This window comes from Ornithorhynchus anatinus, chromosome 3 (genome assembly GCF_004115215.2).
Source record: "Ornithorhynchus anatinus isolate Pmale09 chromosome 3, mOrnAna1.pri.v4, whole genome shotgun sequence".
In the NCBI taxonomy this organism is placed as follows: Eukaryota; Metazoa; Chordata; class Mammalia; order Monotremata; family Ornithorhynchidae; genus Ornithorhynchus; species Ornithorhynchus anatinus.
This window is the reverse complement of record NC_041730.1, coordinates 94,926,819-94,945,483: the sequence shown is the minus strand read 5'-3', so window position 1 is coordinate 94,945,483 and position 18,665 is coordinate 94,926,819. Positions and strand designations below refer to the sequence as shown.

General features: G+C 50.3%; 2 protein-coding genes across 3 annotated transcripts in view; one reads left to right on the top strand and one right to left on the bottom strand.

Annotated features, from left to right (window-relative positions):
* The window catches only part of LOC100091978 (mitochondrial import inner membrane translocase subunit Tim23), a 33,769-nt gene extending 27,061 nt beyond the window's left edge, over positions 1–6,708 (top strand). Inside the window, exon 7 of the mRNA XM_029061171.1 lies at positions 6,269–6,708. Within this exon, the coding sequence (XP_028917004.1) occupies positions 6,269–6,384 (116 nt within the window). The 3' untranslated portion in view covers positions 6,385–6,708. The remainder of the gene's footprint in view (positions 1–6,268) is intronic.
* A 685-nt stretch (positions 6,709–7,393) lies between these two features.
* The window catches only part of NCOA4 (nuclear receptor coactivator 4), a 29,799-nt gene continuing 18,527 nt past the window's right edge, over positions 7,394–18,665 (bottom strand). For both annotated transcript variants that reach the window (XM_029061169.1, XM_029061168.2), the window contains exons 3-10: positions 16,990–17,130; positions 15,915–16,003; positions 14,628–14,736; positions 13,882–13,968; positions 12,613–12,756; positions 10,443–11,447; positions 9,887–9,988; positions 7,394–9,199 (exon numbers count right to left, since the gene is read on the bottom strand). In XM_029061169.1, the coding sequence (XP_028917002.1) occupies positions 9,194–9,199; positions 9,887–9,988; positions 10,443–11,447; positions 12,613–12,756; positions 13,882–13,968; positions 14,628–14,736; positions 15,915–16,003; positions 16,990–17,130 (1,683 nt within the window). In that variant the 3' untranslated portion in view covers positions 7,394–9,193. The remainder of the gene's footprint in view (positions 9,200–9,886; positions 9,989–10,442; positions 11,448–12,612; positions 12,757–13,881; positions 13,969–14,627; positions 14,737–15,914; positions 16,004–16,989; positions 17,131–18,665) is intronic.

Below are 18,665 nucleotides of genomic sequence, written 5' to 3'. Positions count from 1 at the left end.
GTAAGTGCTCAGTAGGTACATTTATTGATTATACAAATCAAGGTACACGTTAAAACTTGAGTGAGTTTTTTGTGTGGTGTACGCACTCGCTCTCTCTCGCTCTCTCGCTGTAAAAGGCCATTTTGAAGGAGTTCCTTATCCTGAGAATATTTCTTTTCCCCTATCCATTTGGGTCTCAGACACTGAGTCCCAACTGCAAGCTTTGATTTGTTCTCTCCCATCTGTATGACGGCTTTCCCAGTGTTGAAACCTGTCTAACTTTTGCGCTTTAACCTTTAGGAATCATGCCGTAGTTCTCTGGTGGGTCTGAAGGGGAAGAGGCCAATCAGGACACAGTTCATCAATATGAGTGGGAGGACGAGTGCCTACGTGTTTCAGGGCCGTGTGTTCCAAGCCTTGGGTGTTGAAATCCTTCCTTGTTTGGTGAGCAGGAAAGGCACTTTGCCTCTTCCCTTGCAGAACTGCTGGGTCTCTGGGGCCCCCCAAACCTGTAACTGGCATATCACCTTGTGCCTTCGCGAAAGCTTGTGGGGTAGGAATGGCAAATTGTCAATGGGATGTGTTTTTTTTGTGTTTTTATGGTATTTAAGTGCCTACTGTGTGCTGGGCGCTGACCTAAGCTCTGGGGTAGATCCAAGATAATCAGGGTGTACAGAGTCCTTGTCCTACATGGAGCTCACAGCCTTAATCCTCATTTTGCAGATGAGGCAACTGAGGCACAGAGGAGTTAAGTGACCTGCTCAAGGTCACAGAGCAAACAGGTGGCAGAGTCAGGTTGAGAACGCAGGGCCTTCTGACTCCTAGGCCTGTGCTCTATCCACTAGGCCACGCTGCTTCTCAGTTCAAATCATCATCAAACACAATGGTGTGCCTGACTTTGAGCCATCCATGCTCAGTGCACAGATTGCTTGTATTCTTATTCAGCAGCCCGTTTCTTTAACTACCACCATTCAGGAGCCAGGAAAGACCTTGATATTCTTCTAATCCTTGGGGCCCAACCCTGAAAGTCAACAAATCCATAAACCATAGAGCCAAGTGTAAATGACTTTATTATTGCGCGGGACCTGACAAGACCAGTGGCCAGATGTACCATAATCCAGTGCAGCTGTAATTGAGAGAGGTTGGGGAGATTGTGTCCCTATAAACATTTATTCCCAGGGATTGGGACCTGCTGAGGCCTGTTCTGCACTTCATCACTGGCCTCCCTGTCTTACTGATGCTTGTTTGCAATGCCATGACTTTATCCCAGCTCTTTATGACAGTAATAATAATAATAATTATGGTGTTTGTTAAGTGCTATGTGCCAGGCTCTACCCTGAGCACTGGGGTAGATACAAGGTAATCAGGTTGGACACAGTCCCTATCCCACCTGGGACTCACAGTCTTAGTCCCCATTTTACAGAGGAGGGAACTGAGGCACATAGAAGTGACTTGCCCGAGTCACACAGCAGATTAGTGTCAGACCTGGGATTAGAACCCATGACCTCTGACGCCCAGACCCATGCTCTGTCCACTAGGTCATGCTGCTTCTGCATGGCCTGTGCTAAGCCATCCCAAAGAGGATTTATCACCTGGCAGCCAACTTTCTGTTTGGGAGAAAGAACTGCTCCCTGGGATAGCATGGGGAGGTGAAACCGACATCCCCCCACCGCCAGTGGGCTGCTCTCTTTGGTCTTGGAGGTTGGTTTAACTTTAAAAGGATCTGGAGGGTTCAGTAAGTCAGTTGTACTTATTGAATGCTTACCGTGTGCAGAGACTATACTAAGCGCTTGGAAACGTACAGCGTAACAGTTGGTAGGCACATTCCATGTTCACAGTGAGCTTACAGCCTATAGGGAGAGGCAGACATTGATATAAATAAATGACAGATACGTATGTACGTGAGTGTCATGGAAAAGCGGGGGCGAATAAGGGGTGCAGTCCAACTGCAAGAGCGACGCAGAGTAGAAGAAATGAGGACTCAGTCGGGTGAGGCTTCTTGGAGGAGCGGGGATTTTAATAAGGCTTTAAAGGTGGGGGGAGTGATCATCCGGCAAGTATGAAGAGAAAGGGAATTCCAGGCCAGAGGCAGGACGTGGGCGGGGGGCATCAGTGGCGAGCTGGGCAAGATGGAGGTACATGAGTAGATTGGCATTAGAGGAGCGAAGTGTGGGAGCTGGGTTAGAGTAGGGAATCAGAGGAAAAGTGTGGTTGGGGGAGCAAAGTACCTAAGCCCGCGTAGGGAGTTTCTCTTTGAAGCGGAGGCAGATGGAGGTTCTCGAGGAGTGGCAAAACATGGACTGAATGGATTTGTAGGGAAATGGTTTGGGGCAGCAGAGTGAAATATGGACTGAAGTTGGGAGAGACAGGAGGCAGGGAGGCCAGCAAGGAGGCTGCTACAGTAATCAAGGCGGGAGAGGATAAATGATTGGGTTAAGGCGGGAGCATTTGGGCTGGAGAGGAAAGGGCAGATTTTAGCGATGTTGCGAAGATTGAACCGACGGGGTTTGGTGACAGATTGAATATGTGGGTTGAATGACAGAGATGAGCCGAGGACAACTCCAGGGTTATGGGCTTGTGAGACGGGGGATGATGGTACGGTCTACAGTGATGGGAAAATCACAGGGAGGACAGGGTTTGGGTGGTAACATAAGGGAGTTCTGTTTTGGACATGTCAAATTTGGTGTGCCAGGACATCCAACTAGATTTGAGAGCTTCAGAACCTGAAGTTTATGACAGGATTTACATAAGCTTTTATTCTGAGATCAGCTTTTAGTTTATTGGAGTCCCTTTCCCTTTTGAATAGCATACTGGCCCACACTTTATGCATTTTAAATTGACTGGTTAAAGTAGAAAGAATTAAACACATCTCAGTGCTAAGCACCTTGTGGATAGGGATCGTCTATACTTACTCCATTGTGTTTTTACAGTACTGCGTACACTGTAAGTACTCAATACCATTCATTCATTCATTGATCAATCACCCCAATTTAAATAGAGAATTTCACGAGAGCAACAAAAATGACTCACCAGGGCATCAGGTATTTCTTCACCCAGTCATTGAGTTGTGATAGCATTTTTTGCTGAGGGTTGATTTAACCAGCTGTCATCATAGTCCTTTTGTGAAGGAAGGAGGGAATGATGGGCAGCAGCTCCCTGAAGCTCATCCTGGCGACTGCGAGGCAGGGAACGTGACTACCAACTCCGTTACACTGTACCCTTCCAAGCGTTTAGTACAGTGCTCTGTACACATTGACTAATTGATTGACTGGGCCCATGTTCCAGTGGTACATATGCTATATCGAGCAGCCTCGGGCCTCCACCTGTTTCCCCCCACCCCGGGGCTCATGATGGTGAGATCCGGGGCCTCCTTGCTCTCCCCCTGCCTGACACACACTTTATGGTTCTTCTGAAAGGCAGAGGCATGTTGGAAACTGGGAGAATTTGGGATAGAGCACAGTGGCACTCCTGAGCAAGGGTTGGAGTTAGCTCTAACTTGGCATTTGGGTACAAATGATTTTTGGAAAGATTTTTATGTTGTTTGTTGGGGTTTTTTTCCCTGTCTTTTCAAAATCTACCCATTAACCATCGTTAGGAATGAAAATTTTGATTGCCACGTATAGGCCCGGAGTGACCTGACTTCACGGTGATATTTTTTCTTTCTCCTTGCTCCCTGAGCACTCAAGATTTCAATTTGTGCCTTTTTTCCTCTAACGTCATGGAGTCCATTTTCTTCTACTTTGCAAGCGATTGTCCTTTCTCCCACTTAGCACCTCTCCAATGCTAAACAAGGTGTTTGAGGGAAGGAGTTGTGGAATTGCTTCGACCTGGCCCTGTTTTTTTCCCTCTCTCTTTGTCTCCCTGGGATGACCAAATGGGTGGGGATTCAAGTTGAGGCTTGGGCTAAAGGCATGGGGAAGTGAAAGGCAAGGGCATGGTTGATTTCCCTTTGCTGCTCAAGAGAAAGCTGCAGCAGTGTAACAGATGAGGAAACTGAGGGACCGAGATGTTGAGACTTGCAGAAAGTCACCCAATGGGCAAGTGGCTGAGTTGGAATTAGAACCCAGGTCCCTCTGACTCTCTGGCACAGGCTCTTTCCACTAGGCCCCGCTGCTGCCAGTAGTTGCCAAAGCAAGATACATGAAGCAGTGTGGCCTAGTGGAGGGCACGGGCCTGGGAATCAGGACCTGGGTTCTAATGCCTGCTCCACCCCCTTTTCTTCTGTGTGCCCTTGGGCACTTCACTTTTCTGTGCCTCAGTTACCTCATCTGTAAAATGTGGTTTAAGACTGTGAGCCCCACGTGGGACAGGGTCTGTGACCAACCTGATCAACATGTATCAACCCCAGCACTTAGACGCACGCCTGGCACACAGTAAGCGCTTAACAAAAAACATTTTACAATAAAAATAGCTGCAGGGGAGGAACTACAGCAGCAGGAAATGGCCCCAAAGAAGCTAATAATCTGCTGCGCAAGGAAAATTGAGAGGTTGCAACAGTAGTGGAGCCTTGAGGCAGTAACTTGCCCCTTGGCGAGATGTGACCATTGGAAGAAAATCATAATCTCCAGTATTAGCACGTTTTGAAAATGCTGGCTAATGAGTAGAGCAAGTTAGTCACAACAGTCTGACTTTAGGGTACTTATTTTTCCAGCTCTCTCATTTTATCTTCATAACTTGTCCGGGAGGTAGGGAGAGGCCAGTATTATCCCTGTTCTGCGGATCAGAAAAAGAGGCCCAGTTCAGTAAAGTGATTTGCCTGGGATCCACAGCAAGCTAATGAAAGGGCTGGAATCGAGACCCAGGTCTCCATCCTCTTGGACCCATCAACCTCCAGAGAAGTTGGAAAGGGAGGGTTTGGGAGAAGGTACTGTCCATCTTCTTGAGTAAACTGGATCCTGCCGGTGTTTCTGACCGTCGGTGCTCTAAGCTCCGATATTACAGTTGTTTTGAAATCTATCTGTAAGCCCTATCTGCCTTGTGCTAGGACTGCTACAGAGAGATAATACTGGGGCCTAGGTGCCAGAGGAGCGCAGGGGAGGCAGGTCGGCTATCGGAGACTGGCAGGAGGGGGTGATTGCCGAAGGGCGGGGTCATCCCGCATATCTACCGAACGCAGCTGCATTCCAGAATCCCGGCATTTTACATCAGTTTCACAGCCCAGCAGTATAGCTGTTTTGGGGCAGGGAGATTTTAAAGACCTTGTGCATGGCTTTAAATAATCATTTTTTAAAAGCCTTAGCCAAATGTGATTCAAATTACACATCTGCCTCGTTGAAGCACTCGTGCTTTTCCCCATAGTCCACCTGCAAAAACAAAAGCCAGCAGTGAAACACCGCTCTGACCTGGCTTCACGTATCCAACGTGAAGGATAGGACATAATCTAAGCCCGGTAGGTTTTGGGAGATGGAAAGGTAAATCGAGAATTAAAATTGAGCTTCTTTGAACTCCTGGGGCCCAGGCTTTCTCCTGGAGACTCCTTTTAGCCAGGATGACCACTGGGAGGTGAGGTTCCCCAAACAGTGAGTACTCAGTTACAATTCCTGGATTGGGAAAATCGAAGCCACCGCCGTGCTTATTCCGCAGCTAACTCGTTTGTACAGAGGTCACTACCGCAATGAACAGACAAGAGAAAAGTGAACCACACGGCTCTGTCCCAGTGCAGTAGGTCACTTCCCTGAGCTAAGACAGATCTACCTAGGTCCCCCCTCTTTGCCTTTGTTGAGTCTAACAATAATTGGGGTGTTTCATAAGCACTTACTAAGCATTGTTCTATAACACACATTTCACAATTTAAACCTTTCCGCAGTGAAACAGAAGCCTGGGGGAGAGATTGGGGACGATTATCCCTTGCTGTCTTGAACTGTATTCCGAGCTCTCCCTCGACAGGCTGCTGCCTGACACACAAATACATGGGTGCGTGATCTCGGTAAAGCTGCCGTTTGAGTATCTAATTCCCATTCTAGTGGTTCCAGTTATAAGCACCCATCTCACTTTATGCCACTAGTCCTGCGAGGTGAAGAAATTGGCTCCCCGAGGCGTGGGCGTCCAGTCTGGGGTAAAGGAGGGCCACCCACTCTCGTCCGGTTAGGTTTTTGTTGATTTACGTCCACGTCATCTCCTGAGCGTGTGGAAGCATCCCATGGGCTCATATTGTCAGTCCTGCCTGGGTTTGTGCCCGTTCAGGGTGGAGGCCTCACGCATAGGGATAGCAACTGGTACAAGGATGTCCGGGTTGGATACGTGAAGCCAGGTCAGAGCGGTGTTTCACAGCTGGCTTTTGTTTTTGCAGGTGGACTACGGGGAATAGCACGAGGCGGATTGGCTGGGCTAACGCTCACTGGCCTCTATGCTCTCTACAACAACTGGGAGCACATGAAGGACTCCGTGCCCCGCCAGTCGCTCTGAGGGCCGCCTCGCCGAGGACCGAGCGAGGGAAGAAGAGGCCCCGACGAGCCTCCGCCTGCGCTGGTAAAAATCGATCCGGGCTGCTACCTTTTTCCCATCCACGTCACCTCAGATCCCATCATCTGCGGCCCAGACTCCAGCCCAGCCCCACGGGAGACAAAAGGCGGTGGCAGATTGCGAAGCGGACAGCCCGGCCCTCAACCTCTCGTTTGGAGACAAAACCCCGTTATCTTGCGTTAGGAGTGTGCGTCCACCACCACCCGATGACCGTGAACTGTACCGGCACTGCTTTATCCCCAATAAAGTATGTGTTCCTAGAACGGCCTGCGGTAATTCCCAGTAAATTGTGTTTATCTAGGGTTCTCTCGTTCTCCCCCGTTCTGTCAGCGCTCCATTCGGGCGATGGGCTAGATGGTTCGGGGAGGGGAGGCCGAACACCCCGATGGCTATGGAAGTCTGAGTCTGGCTTTATCAAGGGATAGCCTGTCATACTCCAGCGCCCAGAACAGTGCTCCGTTCACGGTAAGTGCTCAACTTGCTCCCGTGTTGATTTAGGTCATCGGCAGTAGGCTGTGGGGCCGACCTCACCGTGGCCCTTTTGAAAACCAGCAGGCGGGCTCCGTCCCTGGCCCGTAAGCAGCGACGGCCCCCAAGGACAACTCATTGGGCTTCCAGGCTGGGACTTAATGGATTTGGATGGTTGATCTTTAGGAATGCCTGGAAAGCTTTGCCAATCGTCCCCCCCGGGGAGGACAGAGAGCGCCCTGGACTTCCCTGGGGCAGGAGTGATAGCAAAAGTTACACAAGCCACACACGTTAAGGCTTTTTTTAAAAAAAAAACCAACAAAAACCCTCTTCTAATGGTAACTGAAGTGAAAGAACATGAAAAATTGGCACTAGGCAGTTCGGCCAGGATGCGTTCTTCTGCTCCGAGCCCCGGCGAGTTAAGTACTAGCCCCCTTTCTTGTCCCGATAAAGCCAGTAACCGTCACAGATAACACACCAGAGGTCTGTGGCTGCTGTGTTTAATGGGGAAGTCAGCAGTCGTATAAAATGCATTACCGCAAACAATGCTTTACAGGCTAATTAGCGTATTAAAAGTCAACAAGAAGATAACACTGGGTTAAGTTACATAGAGTAGACAAATGCTAGACAATTTCTAATAGCCTAAAGGGATGCTGAAATGAAGAGATTCTACCACACATTAGATTTGACCCAAGTAGGAAGACTTGGGGGCAGGCTCTGACTTGGACGACAGTACGGACCCCGGGGGGGGGGGGGGGGGGGGGGTCGTCGAGAAGCATCCTATCCGATCGGTTTCGGGCTGTTCTTCCATTCAAATGTTAAGGGGAATAGAAAGTGGTCCGCTACTTTAAAAGCCCTTACGGAGTGTGCGCGCACCTCCCAGCACCACGGGTGAGAGCTCCCTGCCTCCTCAGCTCCCATCCCTTCAGCTTTCACCCAATCGAGTTTTCGGGCAAACTTGGCTACGTCCAAGATTCCCAGAATCCAACTCCACAGAAGGAGAAAAGGCTTTAGCTCTTGAGTAGCTTTAAGGTTTCAGAGTCTCACAGTTAATTGAAGAGAAATTAGGGAACAGCTTCGTTAAAATGGGGGAGATTCACTCAACTCATAAGATTAAAAGAACCTAAGGCACACTCGCTCAACAACCTATTTCATAAAATGTCACAAAAGGCTTAAATAATAATTATATTTAAGAGGTATGCATATGCTCATGACTGCAGTGGAAACAGTAAGTTGTCCCCAGCTGAAAAGGTCAGGACCGGTGCGGCAGTATACGGATTCCTGACCCACAGAATGCACCCATCATCTCTTTTAGTAGTTCAAGTACTAAATATAGATCTCTCTGTTATTGTAACGGATGTCAAAAGACAGCTTCTTTAGCTTCAGTGACTCCAACTGGATAAAAAGCGAACCTAGTTCACTTAATTAAGCAAGGACTGAAATCCTCAGCGAGCCCTTTCTAGTCTTAAAACGTTCAGTCGGCGCTCAGCCCGTGGACGACCGCGCTGGGCTCCTTGCCCGAACCAAAGCCAGGGATGAGGGGCTCATCTGATGGCTCCAAAATCCTGATAGCAAATGAGGGCAAAATGTGCATTCGGCTGAACTACCTTTGAGAAGAAGGGAAGTAGTCTGGAACGGGGCGCAGGATGAAGGAAGGGAGGTGAAAAGCCACGCGTTCCGAAGTTTCCCACACCCAGGGTGCACCTTCAGTACACTGGACCTAATAATCTGCCACGGTCGGCCGCGCACCCACGGGAACCAAACCAAACCCCGGCGTGATATATGGCCAACGGTCCGCCCAATTAAGAGAGCATTATGGCTGACCTCTCTGGAAGGAACTTGGGGCGAGATAAAGCAGGAGAGCCACGAGAGTTGCAAATACTTCGAAAGAGAAAGCAGGTTTCGACTTGAGATATTTCACCGTGAAACTGCATTGTGCTTTAAGATGCTTGCCAGGACCCCAATAACCCCACAAGCTAAAGGCCGTAAAAAGACTTTTTCCTGCAAAGGCTACCGGGACGCTTCTGTTCCTTCATCTTCATCTCAGCATCACTTGAACCACTGAGCTCTTCTCTCTGACACAGTTGGGCAGCAAGGAACTAATTCGGTAACACGGAACTGATGCGTCTCTTTTTGGTGGTTCCAGGTTTGGAAAGGCAAAGGAAAACAAAGACTAGTCAGAGCCAGAAACAATGACACGGCAGCAGGTGGGCCGCAGTCCCTCCGATCACGGATGTGCGGCGGGCAGCAGGAAGGTAGCTTGACTCTAGCTGTGTCCTCCGCTTCACATCTAGAAGCAAAAGATGGCCCGTTAGATAATAATAATAATGTTGGACTTAAGCGCTTACTATGTGCAGAGCACTGTTCTAAGCGCTGGGGTAGATACAGGGTCATCAGGTTGCCCCATGTGAGGCTCACAGTCTTAATCCCCATTTTACAGATGAGGGAACAGAGGCACCGAGAAGTGAAGTGACTTGCCCACAGTCACACAGCTGACAAGCGGTAGAGGCGGGATTCGAATCCATGAGCTCTGCCTCCCAAGCCCGGGCTCTTTCCACTGAGCCCCGCTGCTTCAATGTCCCAGCACCTGCTCTCGGGACCCGCTTTCGCTTCACCTTCCGCCCGATATCCTGTGCCCCCTAGCCAGCCTCGGTCCCAATGCTATTAGGCCGTCGATGGTTACTTACTGGGCGCTTACTGTGTGCAGAGGGTGTACTAGGTGCTCGGGGGAGTACGATACCACAGAGTTGGACACGTCCCCTACCCACAACGAGTTTACAGTCTGGCACTTGAAAGGGGCTGTTGGGCGAGTGAAATCCATCCTCCGCTCACGTAGCACCAGAGTAGGTGCTAGCGGAAGAACGTCCCCCAGTTCCCTGACGGCGTTTCTCTGGTCGCTCCGTGTAACCGGTCCCTTGGGTCAGACCCGAGCGGGCTGATCCGCGTCACCCCCCGGCATCGCGTAGGGGAGACCTACCTGGAGAGGGGTTCGGTACAACCACTTTTCCTTGTCAGCTTTGAGTTGCATACAGGCAAAGAGATCGCAAACTGCCGGAGGAAACGTTTGTTCCAACAGTTCCTGTGAAGGAGAAAAGACTTTAACGTGCATTCGTCTGGGCAGGGCCTGACGACTACTACGGGTTCTGAGTTTGCAGCATTCAGAGGAGCCATTCTCATCCTATGCTGGTGGAGACGACTGAAATTTACAGATAATCCAAGGATTTCTAAGTATTAGCCAGACTCCCACTCCACCAGAGCTGCCCACCGAGTTCCAAGGGGGGCAGGACGGGTTCATTCTGTCCTCACCTACTTTGGCCAAGTTGCCAGCGACCAAAAATGGCCAAAAGACAGCTAGAGGGAGAACACGGTGGTGGGCGAGTTTGCCACTGCTCTTTTCACTCTTAATTTTGTCCTCTCCGTTAATCTACTCTTCACGGGCCCCTAGCTCACGTTGGTTAGAAATCCAAAGGCACTGGGGGGGGGCCCAGATTCCCGGCACCAGTGAGGGATCGGACGGTCAAGCCTTCACCCACCTGGGTCTTCTTGCTGAGGATCCACTTGGCGTCCGCGGAGGACCGGTCGGTTCCGCCCGTGTCCTCGGCCGGCAGTCGCCAGGACGCCAGAGAGCCGGGGGCCGTTCCCTTGGCCGAGGAGGCCGTCTCCCAGCTCGCTTTCTCTTCCCCGACGGCGGCCTCCCGGGAGACTGCCCCGGGACCTCTGGGCTTGACGAGCCAGTAGGACAAGGGGGCGTCCCAGAAGGTCTCGGGAATCCAAGAGGGAGCGGGGGACTTGGAGGCCCCGGGCCTCTGCTCCTCCGCCTGCTGCCCGGAGGGGCGGAGCCACCGGTCGGCAGCGGGGTCCGGCTTCTCCGGGGCGCCCCGCGGGCTCCCGGCCGGGTCCCGGGCCACGCCGTTTTTATCCTTCCCCTTCTTCCTCAGGAGCCACTTATCCAGGGCCTCCTTCTCGCATTTCTCCTCACACACGCACTCGGAAAAGCTCCCGCAGGTCTCGTTAGCTCTGCATACCTCCTCCACCTTAAGGGGGGCCTGGGGTTGCTGGAGCAGCCAGGCCTCGGCGGACGGGCCGGGGGTCGGGCCGGGCTTCTTCCCCTCCAGGTGTTCGCTCAGGCACTTCAAAACCCCCAGGTTTTCGATCTCGACGGCTCTGGGCCGGCTGCCGCGGCAGTTGGTGCAGGAGTCGGGCTTGAGGAGCCAGTCGCCGACGCTGAAGACGTCGTGGAAAGGCGAGAAGAGGGGTCCGGGGTTCTCGGCGGCTTCACGGCCGCCGTCCTCCACCTCCCGGGGGGTCGCCAGCCAGTCGGAGAGGTCCGCTTCGTCCCGCTCCGGCTCCGGGGCTTCCACGTGCTCCGTCTCGACGGAGGAGGAGCCGGTGGTAGAAGCGCAGCTGTGGCGCCTCGGGGGACCGGCTTTCTCGGCGAGGTCTCGCTGCTGACTCTTGTGCAGCCAGTTTTCCAAGCCCTTCAGGTTGCCCCAGATATTGCCGATGTTGAAACTGCAAGTTTTGGAGGTACCGGGGCCCTGTTCAAAGACACACACACACACACACACACACACACACACACACACACAAACGGGAGCTCAACATTGACAGAGACACCTGATGCCGACGGCCATCACACATTCGATCCGTGGTATTTACTGAGCACTTTATGCGCAGAGCGCTGTATTAAGCGCTTGGGAGAGAATATACGGGAGAATTAAGTGATATGTTCCACCCCGGGAAGCCGTTTGGCCTGGTGGGAGGAGCACAGGCTTGGGAGCCAGAGGATCTGGGTTCTAATTCTGCCCCCGCCACCTGATGTGTGACCTTGGGCAATTTGCAACTTCTCTGGGCCTCGGATCCCTCACCTGTAAAAGTGCCGGTTAAATCTCCTCCCTCCACCTGGTATTGTACTCTCCCAAGCACTTAGTACAGTGCTCTGCGCACAGTAAGTACTCAATACAACTGACCGATCTATTGACTTGGGACCGTGAGCCCCGCATGGGATGGGAACTGGATCCCAGCAGATTATGTCCGGCACACATTCGGTGCTTAACGAGTACCGTTTTAAAAAAAATATTGGATTTTATATATCCAATGGTTGCCCCACTTCTGGAAACTCGAGCAACCTGGTGGCCAGAAACAATGATCCAAATGAACTTAATCATTCTCTAGGCTGTGAGGTCATTATTAATAATAATTATGGTATTTGTAAGCGCTTACTATGTGCAGAGCACTGTTCTAACTGCTGGGGTAGATACAGTGTAATCAGATTGTCCCATGTGGGGCTAACTTTTTTTTTTTAAATCCCCATTTTTACAGATGAGGTAACAGGCACAGAGAAGTGAAGTGACTTGCCCAAGGTCACACAGCAGAGAAGCGGAGGGGCCGGGATTAGAACCCACGACCTCTGACTCCCAAGCCCGTGCTCTTTCCACTGAGCCACGCTGCTTCATTATGGGCACAGACCACAGTCTACTCGTTGTTGTACTCTGCCAAGCGCTTAGTACAGTGCTTGGTGCAAAGTAAGTGCTCATTAAATACAGCTGAATAAATGAATGAATCTACCTTAAGGTTATTCAGCTCAAGGCTGCTAGCTCCTCCGGGGCCAACAGCCTCTTCACTCCCATTACCCCATCCACATCCACCAAGCTGCTCCGCCCCAGGGCCCCCACCTCAGCAGGCCGGAGGGGAGGAGAGTACCTGGTTGCTCACCACGCCTTGCTTCTTGCTGAGCCAGTCCCGGAGGTCAGAGCTGGGCAAGCCCGGAGCCTGGTGAGCGGGAGCGGGGCGGCCACCGAGGAGCCAATCGTTAAGCAGGGGGGCCAGGGGCGCGGAAGACAGAACCTGAAAATCGAACCAACCACTCCAGGCTCCACCCGGGCAGAGGACCCTTGCCGACCTCGCTTCAAAGCCGCTCAGATGCCACACTAACGGCCCGCCACGTCGCCACTTCCCTCTTGCAAGCAAGTCTCAGGCACCAAGCAGCCTCGGGAGAGGGTCATCCTGCTCTGCTCTCCAGATTTTTTTTATTTTATTTTTTGAAAACATCACTGAGCACACATCTTCCTGCTCCAAAAAACCTTCAGTGTCGATCCACTCCTCTTCAGTTCAGACTACTGGCTTTAGGGCACTCCATTACTTCTATCCTCCTTGGTCTCCTCTCCCACTACACCCCAGCTAACCGGTAGCCCGTTCTCATCTCTCCCGGCCTCCAACCCCTTGCTCACACCCTTCCCTCCTCCTGCCTGGAACTCCCTCCCCGACAGCCCTCATCTTCAAAGCTCTTCCAAAAATCACACGCCCTCAGATGCACCTTCCCCGATTAATATTTCTGCTCCCCGAGGCTTTATCACCCCAACTACCTACTCAGCACGTCGGCACCAACCACCCTCTTAAACCTGCCCAAAGCACGGTGTACCCTTCAATTTCCATACCCAACTGGTTAAACGCTTGTTCATCTACATTGCCATTTTTCCTATTCGCCTATCTGAATATTACTGCATCAGTCTTCCCTGCAAATCTGTAAGCTCCTTGAGGGAAGGAACTGTTTTGTTTTTTTTTAAACTCTACTGTCCTCTTCCAGGCCCTTAATGAAATTGGTCTGCACAAGGTAGATGCTCGATAAATACAAGCGAGACTTACAGGTATTGCTCGGAAAGACTATCTGCCCCTTCGCTCTTTGGGTCTATTCCACTATTTAGGTCCACTGTGAGCTCCTCGGCCGGTATTCCATCTTCTACCTTCTCACAATGTTTCCCTTTACAGTGCTCCGTACACAGCTAAGTGGGTTGGGGAGGGGCTCCGTCGATCCTGATACAGGCAGTCCACAGACTTAGATACAACCGGTTCCTGAATCAAGGTCGGATTCCCTATCCTTGCCCGATTACCCTGAATTGTGTCCTCAAAATGATTAAGTTTACACAAGCTCACGCATCACCTCATATACGGGAGAGTAGTTTTACAGCTTACCTGCTCCGGTCTGGCCGCGCACATCTGTGGAACAATGGGCCCAAGAGGTGCTGCTGCAGCATGGATCATTTTAGGTTCAGGAATTTGCTTTGGGGGGGGGGGGATAAAAAACATAAAACAAATGAATTTCACTCTCCCACCAAATTTTTGCCAACTTGGAAATTGTGACAAAGTCAAGCAGGAAGACGGCCACTACAGTTAACCTCCACTGGTCCCTGTCTGGACGGAGGGCTGAAACTACCACTGATTTCACTCTTCCAAGTCCACGTAACCAAATGGCGCCGGACGACGACGACGATGACAAAGGATCTGGGACTTCTGGGCAGTTGCTATTCACCCCACCCAATACCACAGCACGTAGGTACACATCTTTAAATTACATGCTATAAATTACTAATTGGTGTTGTCTGTCTCCCCCTCCGGCCTGAAAAAAAAATTGAGGCAGGGAACGTGACTATTGAATCTGCTGTATTGTACTCTCCCAAGTGCTTAGTACAGTGCTTTGCACACAGTAAGCACTCATCGATTGATCGGTGTGGTCTTCATCAGCGACAAACCCCAAATTGAACCATAACGGCTTTAAGGGCCAGGGCTTCAGAGAAATTGCAATCACTACCCAGTTTGCGAATGACATGAGGATGTCTGATAAATCATCCCCGAAGCCTTTATGCTCTAAGTGAGGCCACCAAAGGAGCTAAGTGTGTCGAGGAGAATCTGACCCAGCCACCCCAGCTGCACAGGCTCACCGTGGTCTTCAGAGCCCCAAAAGACGTGATGGCCTGACGCAGAGAGGTCGTGTCCGCCTCGAACAGGAGAATGGCTGAATCTTCTGGCTTGAGGGTCAAACTGCCCAGCCTGGAAGAACATTTTTGAGAGGTGTTCATTAGATTTGCCCCCGTCGTTTGACCTTAAGCCCCAAAAGACGGATGAGAAATTGATTTATCCTTCTCTTTAAAACCCATTTGACTAGTACAATCTACCCAGGACCTAGCATGGTGATGTTGAGCTGAATTACTCTCATTCATTCCCAGCTAGAATCTGGGCCAGTATAACAACTTAATAACATAATTTAACAATAATAAAACTTAAGTGTTTACAATGTGCCCAGCACCGTTCTAAGTGCTGGGGTAGATAGATGTAAGTTAATCAAGTTGGACAGAATCCCTGTCCCACACTGGGCTCACAATCTTCATCCCTTTTTTTTTAAAAAAAAAAAAAAAAGACCGAGGTAACAGGCACAGAGATGTTAAGTGACTTGTCCAAGGTCACTGAGCAGATGAGTGGTGGAGCTGGAATTAGAACCCATGACTTTCTGAGATTGTACTTCAGTGAAAGACACTGAACTAAATTTAGATTTACACAAGCCACAGGTAGAATAAGAAAAACCAGTTCCATTTCACCGGTGAAAGAGATAAAGACTGTATAGCTAAAAAGCAGTTAAATTAGCTTTTTGTTACTTGTTTTCTTTTAACAGTACTTGATAATCACTTACCATCTTACCATGTGCCAGGCACTGTTCTAAGCCCTGGGGTAGATAGGAGCCAATCAGTTTCAACATAGTCCATGTTCCACACGGGGTTCAAAGTACAGGGAACGTGTCCGCTAATTCTGTTGTACTGGACTCTCCCAAGCACTTAGTACAGTGATCTCATTGTGGGCAGGGAATGTGTCTATCTGTTTATTTGTGTCTGACACAAATACAGTGCTTTGCCCACAGAAAGCAACTCAGTAAATACAACAATGAATGGACAGCGCACAATAAAATACGACAGTGATTTTACAGACGAGGTATCGGGCACTGAGAAGTGAAGGGACTCGCCCAACGTCACACAGCAGACAAGTGGAGCCAGAATTAGAATCCAGGTGCTTCTGACTCCCAGGGCCGGGCTCTACCTACTGGACCATGCTGCTTCTCAAGATTCCACGTTCCCTGAGGGCAGGGACTTTTTCTTACTGTAGTGTACTCTCCCCAGCATTCAGCGCAGGGCTCTGCACGCACAATGCCACTGACCGAACAGGCGCTGGGTTTTTACCTCTCCAGGCAAACGGAGACCTGGTTGGCCAGATCCTTATTGCGGGTGTATTCCAGCTGGTGAATCAGGCAGTTGAACTGGCCCAACAGCTGAAAGGAGAGAGAAGAAATCACTTTTAACTCCCTTCACGACTTGGGAAAATGTCCCGGCCATCCTCCTCTCTCTCCCCACTCCAGTCTATTCTTCACTCTGCTGTCCAGATCATCTTCCTGCAGAAATGCTCTGGGCATGTCACTCCCCTTCTTAAACACCTCCAGTGGTTGCCTATCGACCTCCGCACAAAACAGAAACTCCTCACTCTAGGCTTCAAGGCTCTCCATCACCTTGCCCCTTCCTACCTCTCCTCCCTTCTCTCTTTCTACTGCCCACCCCGCACGCTCTGCTCCTCTGCCGCCCACCTCCTCACCGTCCCCCATTCTCGCCTATCCCGTCTACACCTGGGCCACGTCCTCCTGCTGTCCTAGAATGCCCTCCCACCTCACCTCTGCCAAATTAATTCTCTTCCTCTCTTCAAAACCCTACTTAAAGCTCACCTCCTCCAAGAGGCCTTCCCAGACTGAGCTCCCCCCTTTTCCCTCTGCTCCCTCTACCCCCCACTTCACCTCTCCACAGCTTAACCCTCTTCACCCCCCTTTCCTTCTGCTCCTCCCCATCTCCCGTCCCATCCCCTCAGCACTGTACTCGTCCACTCAACTGTATATATTTTCATTACCCTATTTATTTTGTTAATGAGATGTACATCACCTTGATTCTATTTATTTGCTATTGTTTTAATGAGATGCTCTTCCCCTTGATTCTATTAATTGCCATTGTTCTTGTCTGTCCATCCCCCCCGATTAGACTGTAAACCCATCAAAGGGCAGGGACTGTCTCTATCTGTTACCGATTTGTATATTCCAAGCGTTTAGTACAGTGCTCTGCACATAGTAAATGCTCAATAAATACTATTGAATGAATGAATGAGTGGAAGGCGACCACCCCCCGCCACAGGGGCACATGTCCGCGGAGGGCAAGGGTTGCGTTTTGGAACCACGCAGCAGAGGTCAACGTGGTTAGAGAGACGGGACCACCTTACCCAGGAGAGTTGCTGGACTTGTTGTTGAAGTGTTTCTTCTTTGAGCTGATAGATGAGGTCGACCTGTTCATTCAGCCAGACTTCGCGGCTGCGCAGGCACTCCAAGTGACGGCTTATGCAGCTGTGGATCTGAGCTTTAACCTGAGAGGCACCAAGGTTGTCAGACCTTGGGGACTCCAGGACACCGTGTAAATGGTGGCCGTTTAGCTGTAACCGCACTGTGCCCCAATACTACAGCGGTCGGCAAAAGGAGCTGAGTTTGCCACTAAGAAATCACACCACGAGTCTTCTTTCATCACTCCTCGCCCCAAACCCCAAAGTATTCGTGTTTCAAAGTAAATGGAGACACCCCGTGCTCCACCTCTCCCCATACCCCCTCACCACCCCCTCTCCCTTCCCCTCCCCTCACTGTGTTCATTTGTATATATTTTTATTACCCTATTTGTTAATGAAGTGTACAGCCCCTTGATTCTATTTATCGTGATTATGTTGTCTTGTTTTTGTCCATCTGTCTCCCCCGATTAGACCGTTAGCCCGTCACTGGGCAGGGATTGTCTCATTTGTTGCCCAATTGTCCATTCCAAGCACTTAGTAGAGTGTTCTGCACATGGTAAGCACTCAATCAATAAATACTATGAATGACAGAACCCCCAAAGAGGAACGCATTGGCCCACACCATTATCTCCTAAAGACGTTACACTCCGGTCCTGTGAATACACAGGGAGCAGTTTCAACCACTGTTTCATGAAAAATATCACATAATTCCACCTTCAAGTCCCTCTGGAATGGAAACTTGTTATGGAAAGGGAATGTGTCCACTAATTCTTTTGTCTTGTACCCTCCCAAGCTCTGCACATAGTACAGTCCCTCTGGAATGGAAACTTGTTATGGAAAGGGAATGTGTCCACTAATTCTTTTGTCTTGTACCCTCCCAAGCTCTGCAAGTACCGTGCTCTGCACATAGTAAGCTTCAATAAATCCCGGCTCTGCCACTTGTCAGCTATGTGACTGTGGGCAAGTCACTTCACTTCTCTGTGCCTCAGTTACCTCATCTGGAAAAGGGGGATTAAGACTGTGAGCCTCACGTGGGACAACCTGATTACCCTGTATCTCCCCCAGCGCTTAGAACAGTGCTCTGCACATAGTAAGCACTTAAATACCAACATTATTATTATCATTCATTGATAACGCTTTCATTATTTTTCCAAGAGTTTTCACATCAACGATCATTTTGTCCTCCCGGGACTCCCAAGAACTACTGAGAAACAGAGATCAACCCCACTTACAGTTGAGGAAACTGAAGCCACCAAGTTTAAGTGAGTGACCTGCCTCACATATAACAGACCAGAGCTGGGGCCAGAGCCCAAGTCATCTGACACTTTCCGCTAAACCACGCTGCCTCTTGTGAATAAGAAAATTTCACCCTGCCGGAAAGGCTGAAACAACCGAGTACTCTTCCATTCACACAGGCACTAAATCACTTAGCAATTTTGCTAATAATTAAGTTCCTCATTAGTTATTTGGGGTTTTAACTAAAATCCTTGGTACTGTTGCCTCTGTCAAGTTCCTGCTCTGCCTCTCCATTCCCACCCGCCCTTCACGCTCCCCCCAGGAAAACAGCAGTCACCTTCAGAGTCCCAGCTACTACACTAAGCCCCTAACAGAGGCAGCGTGGC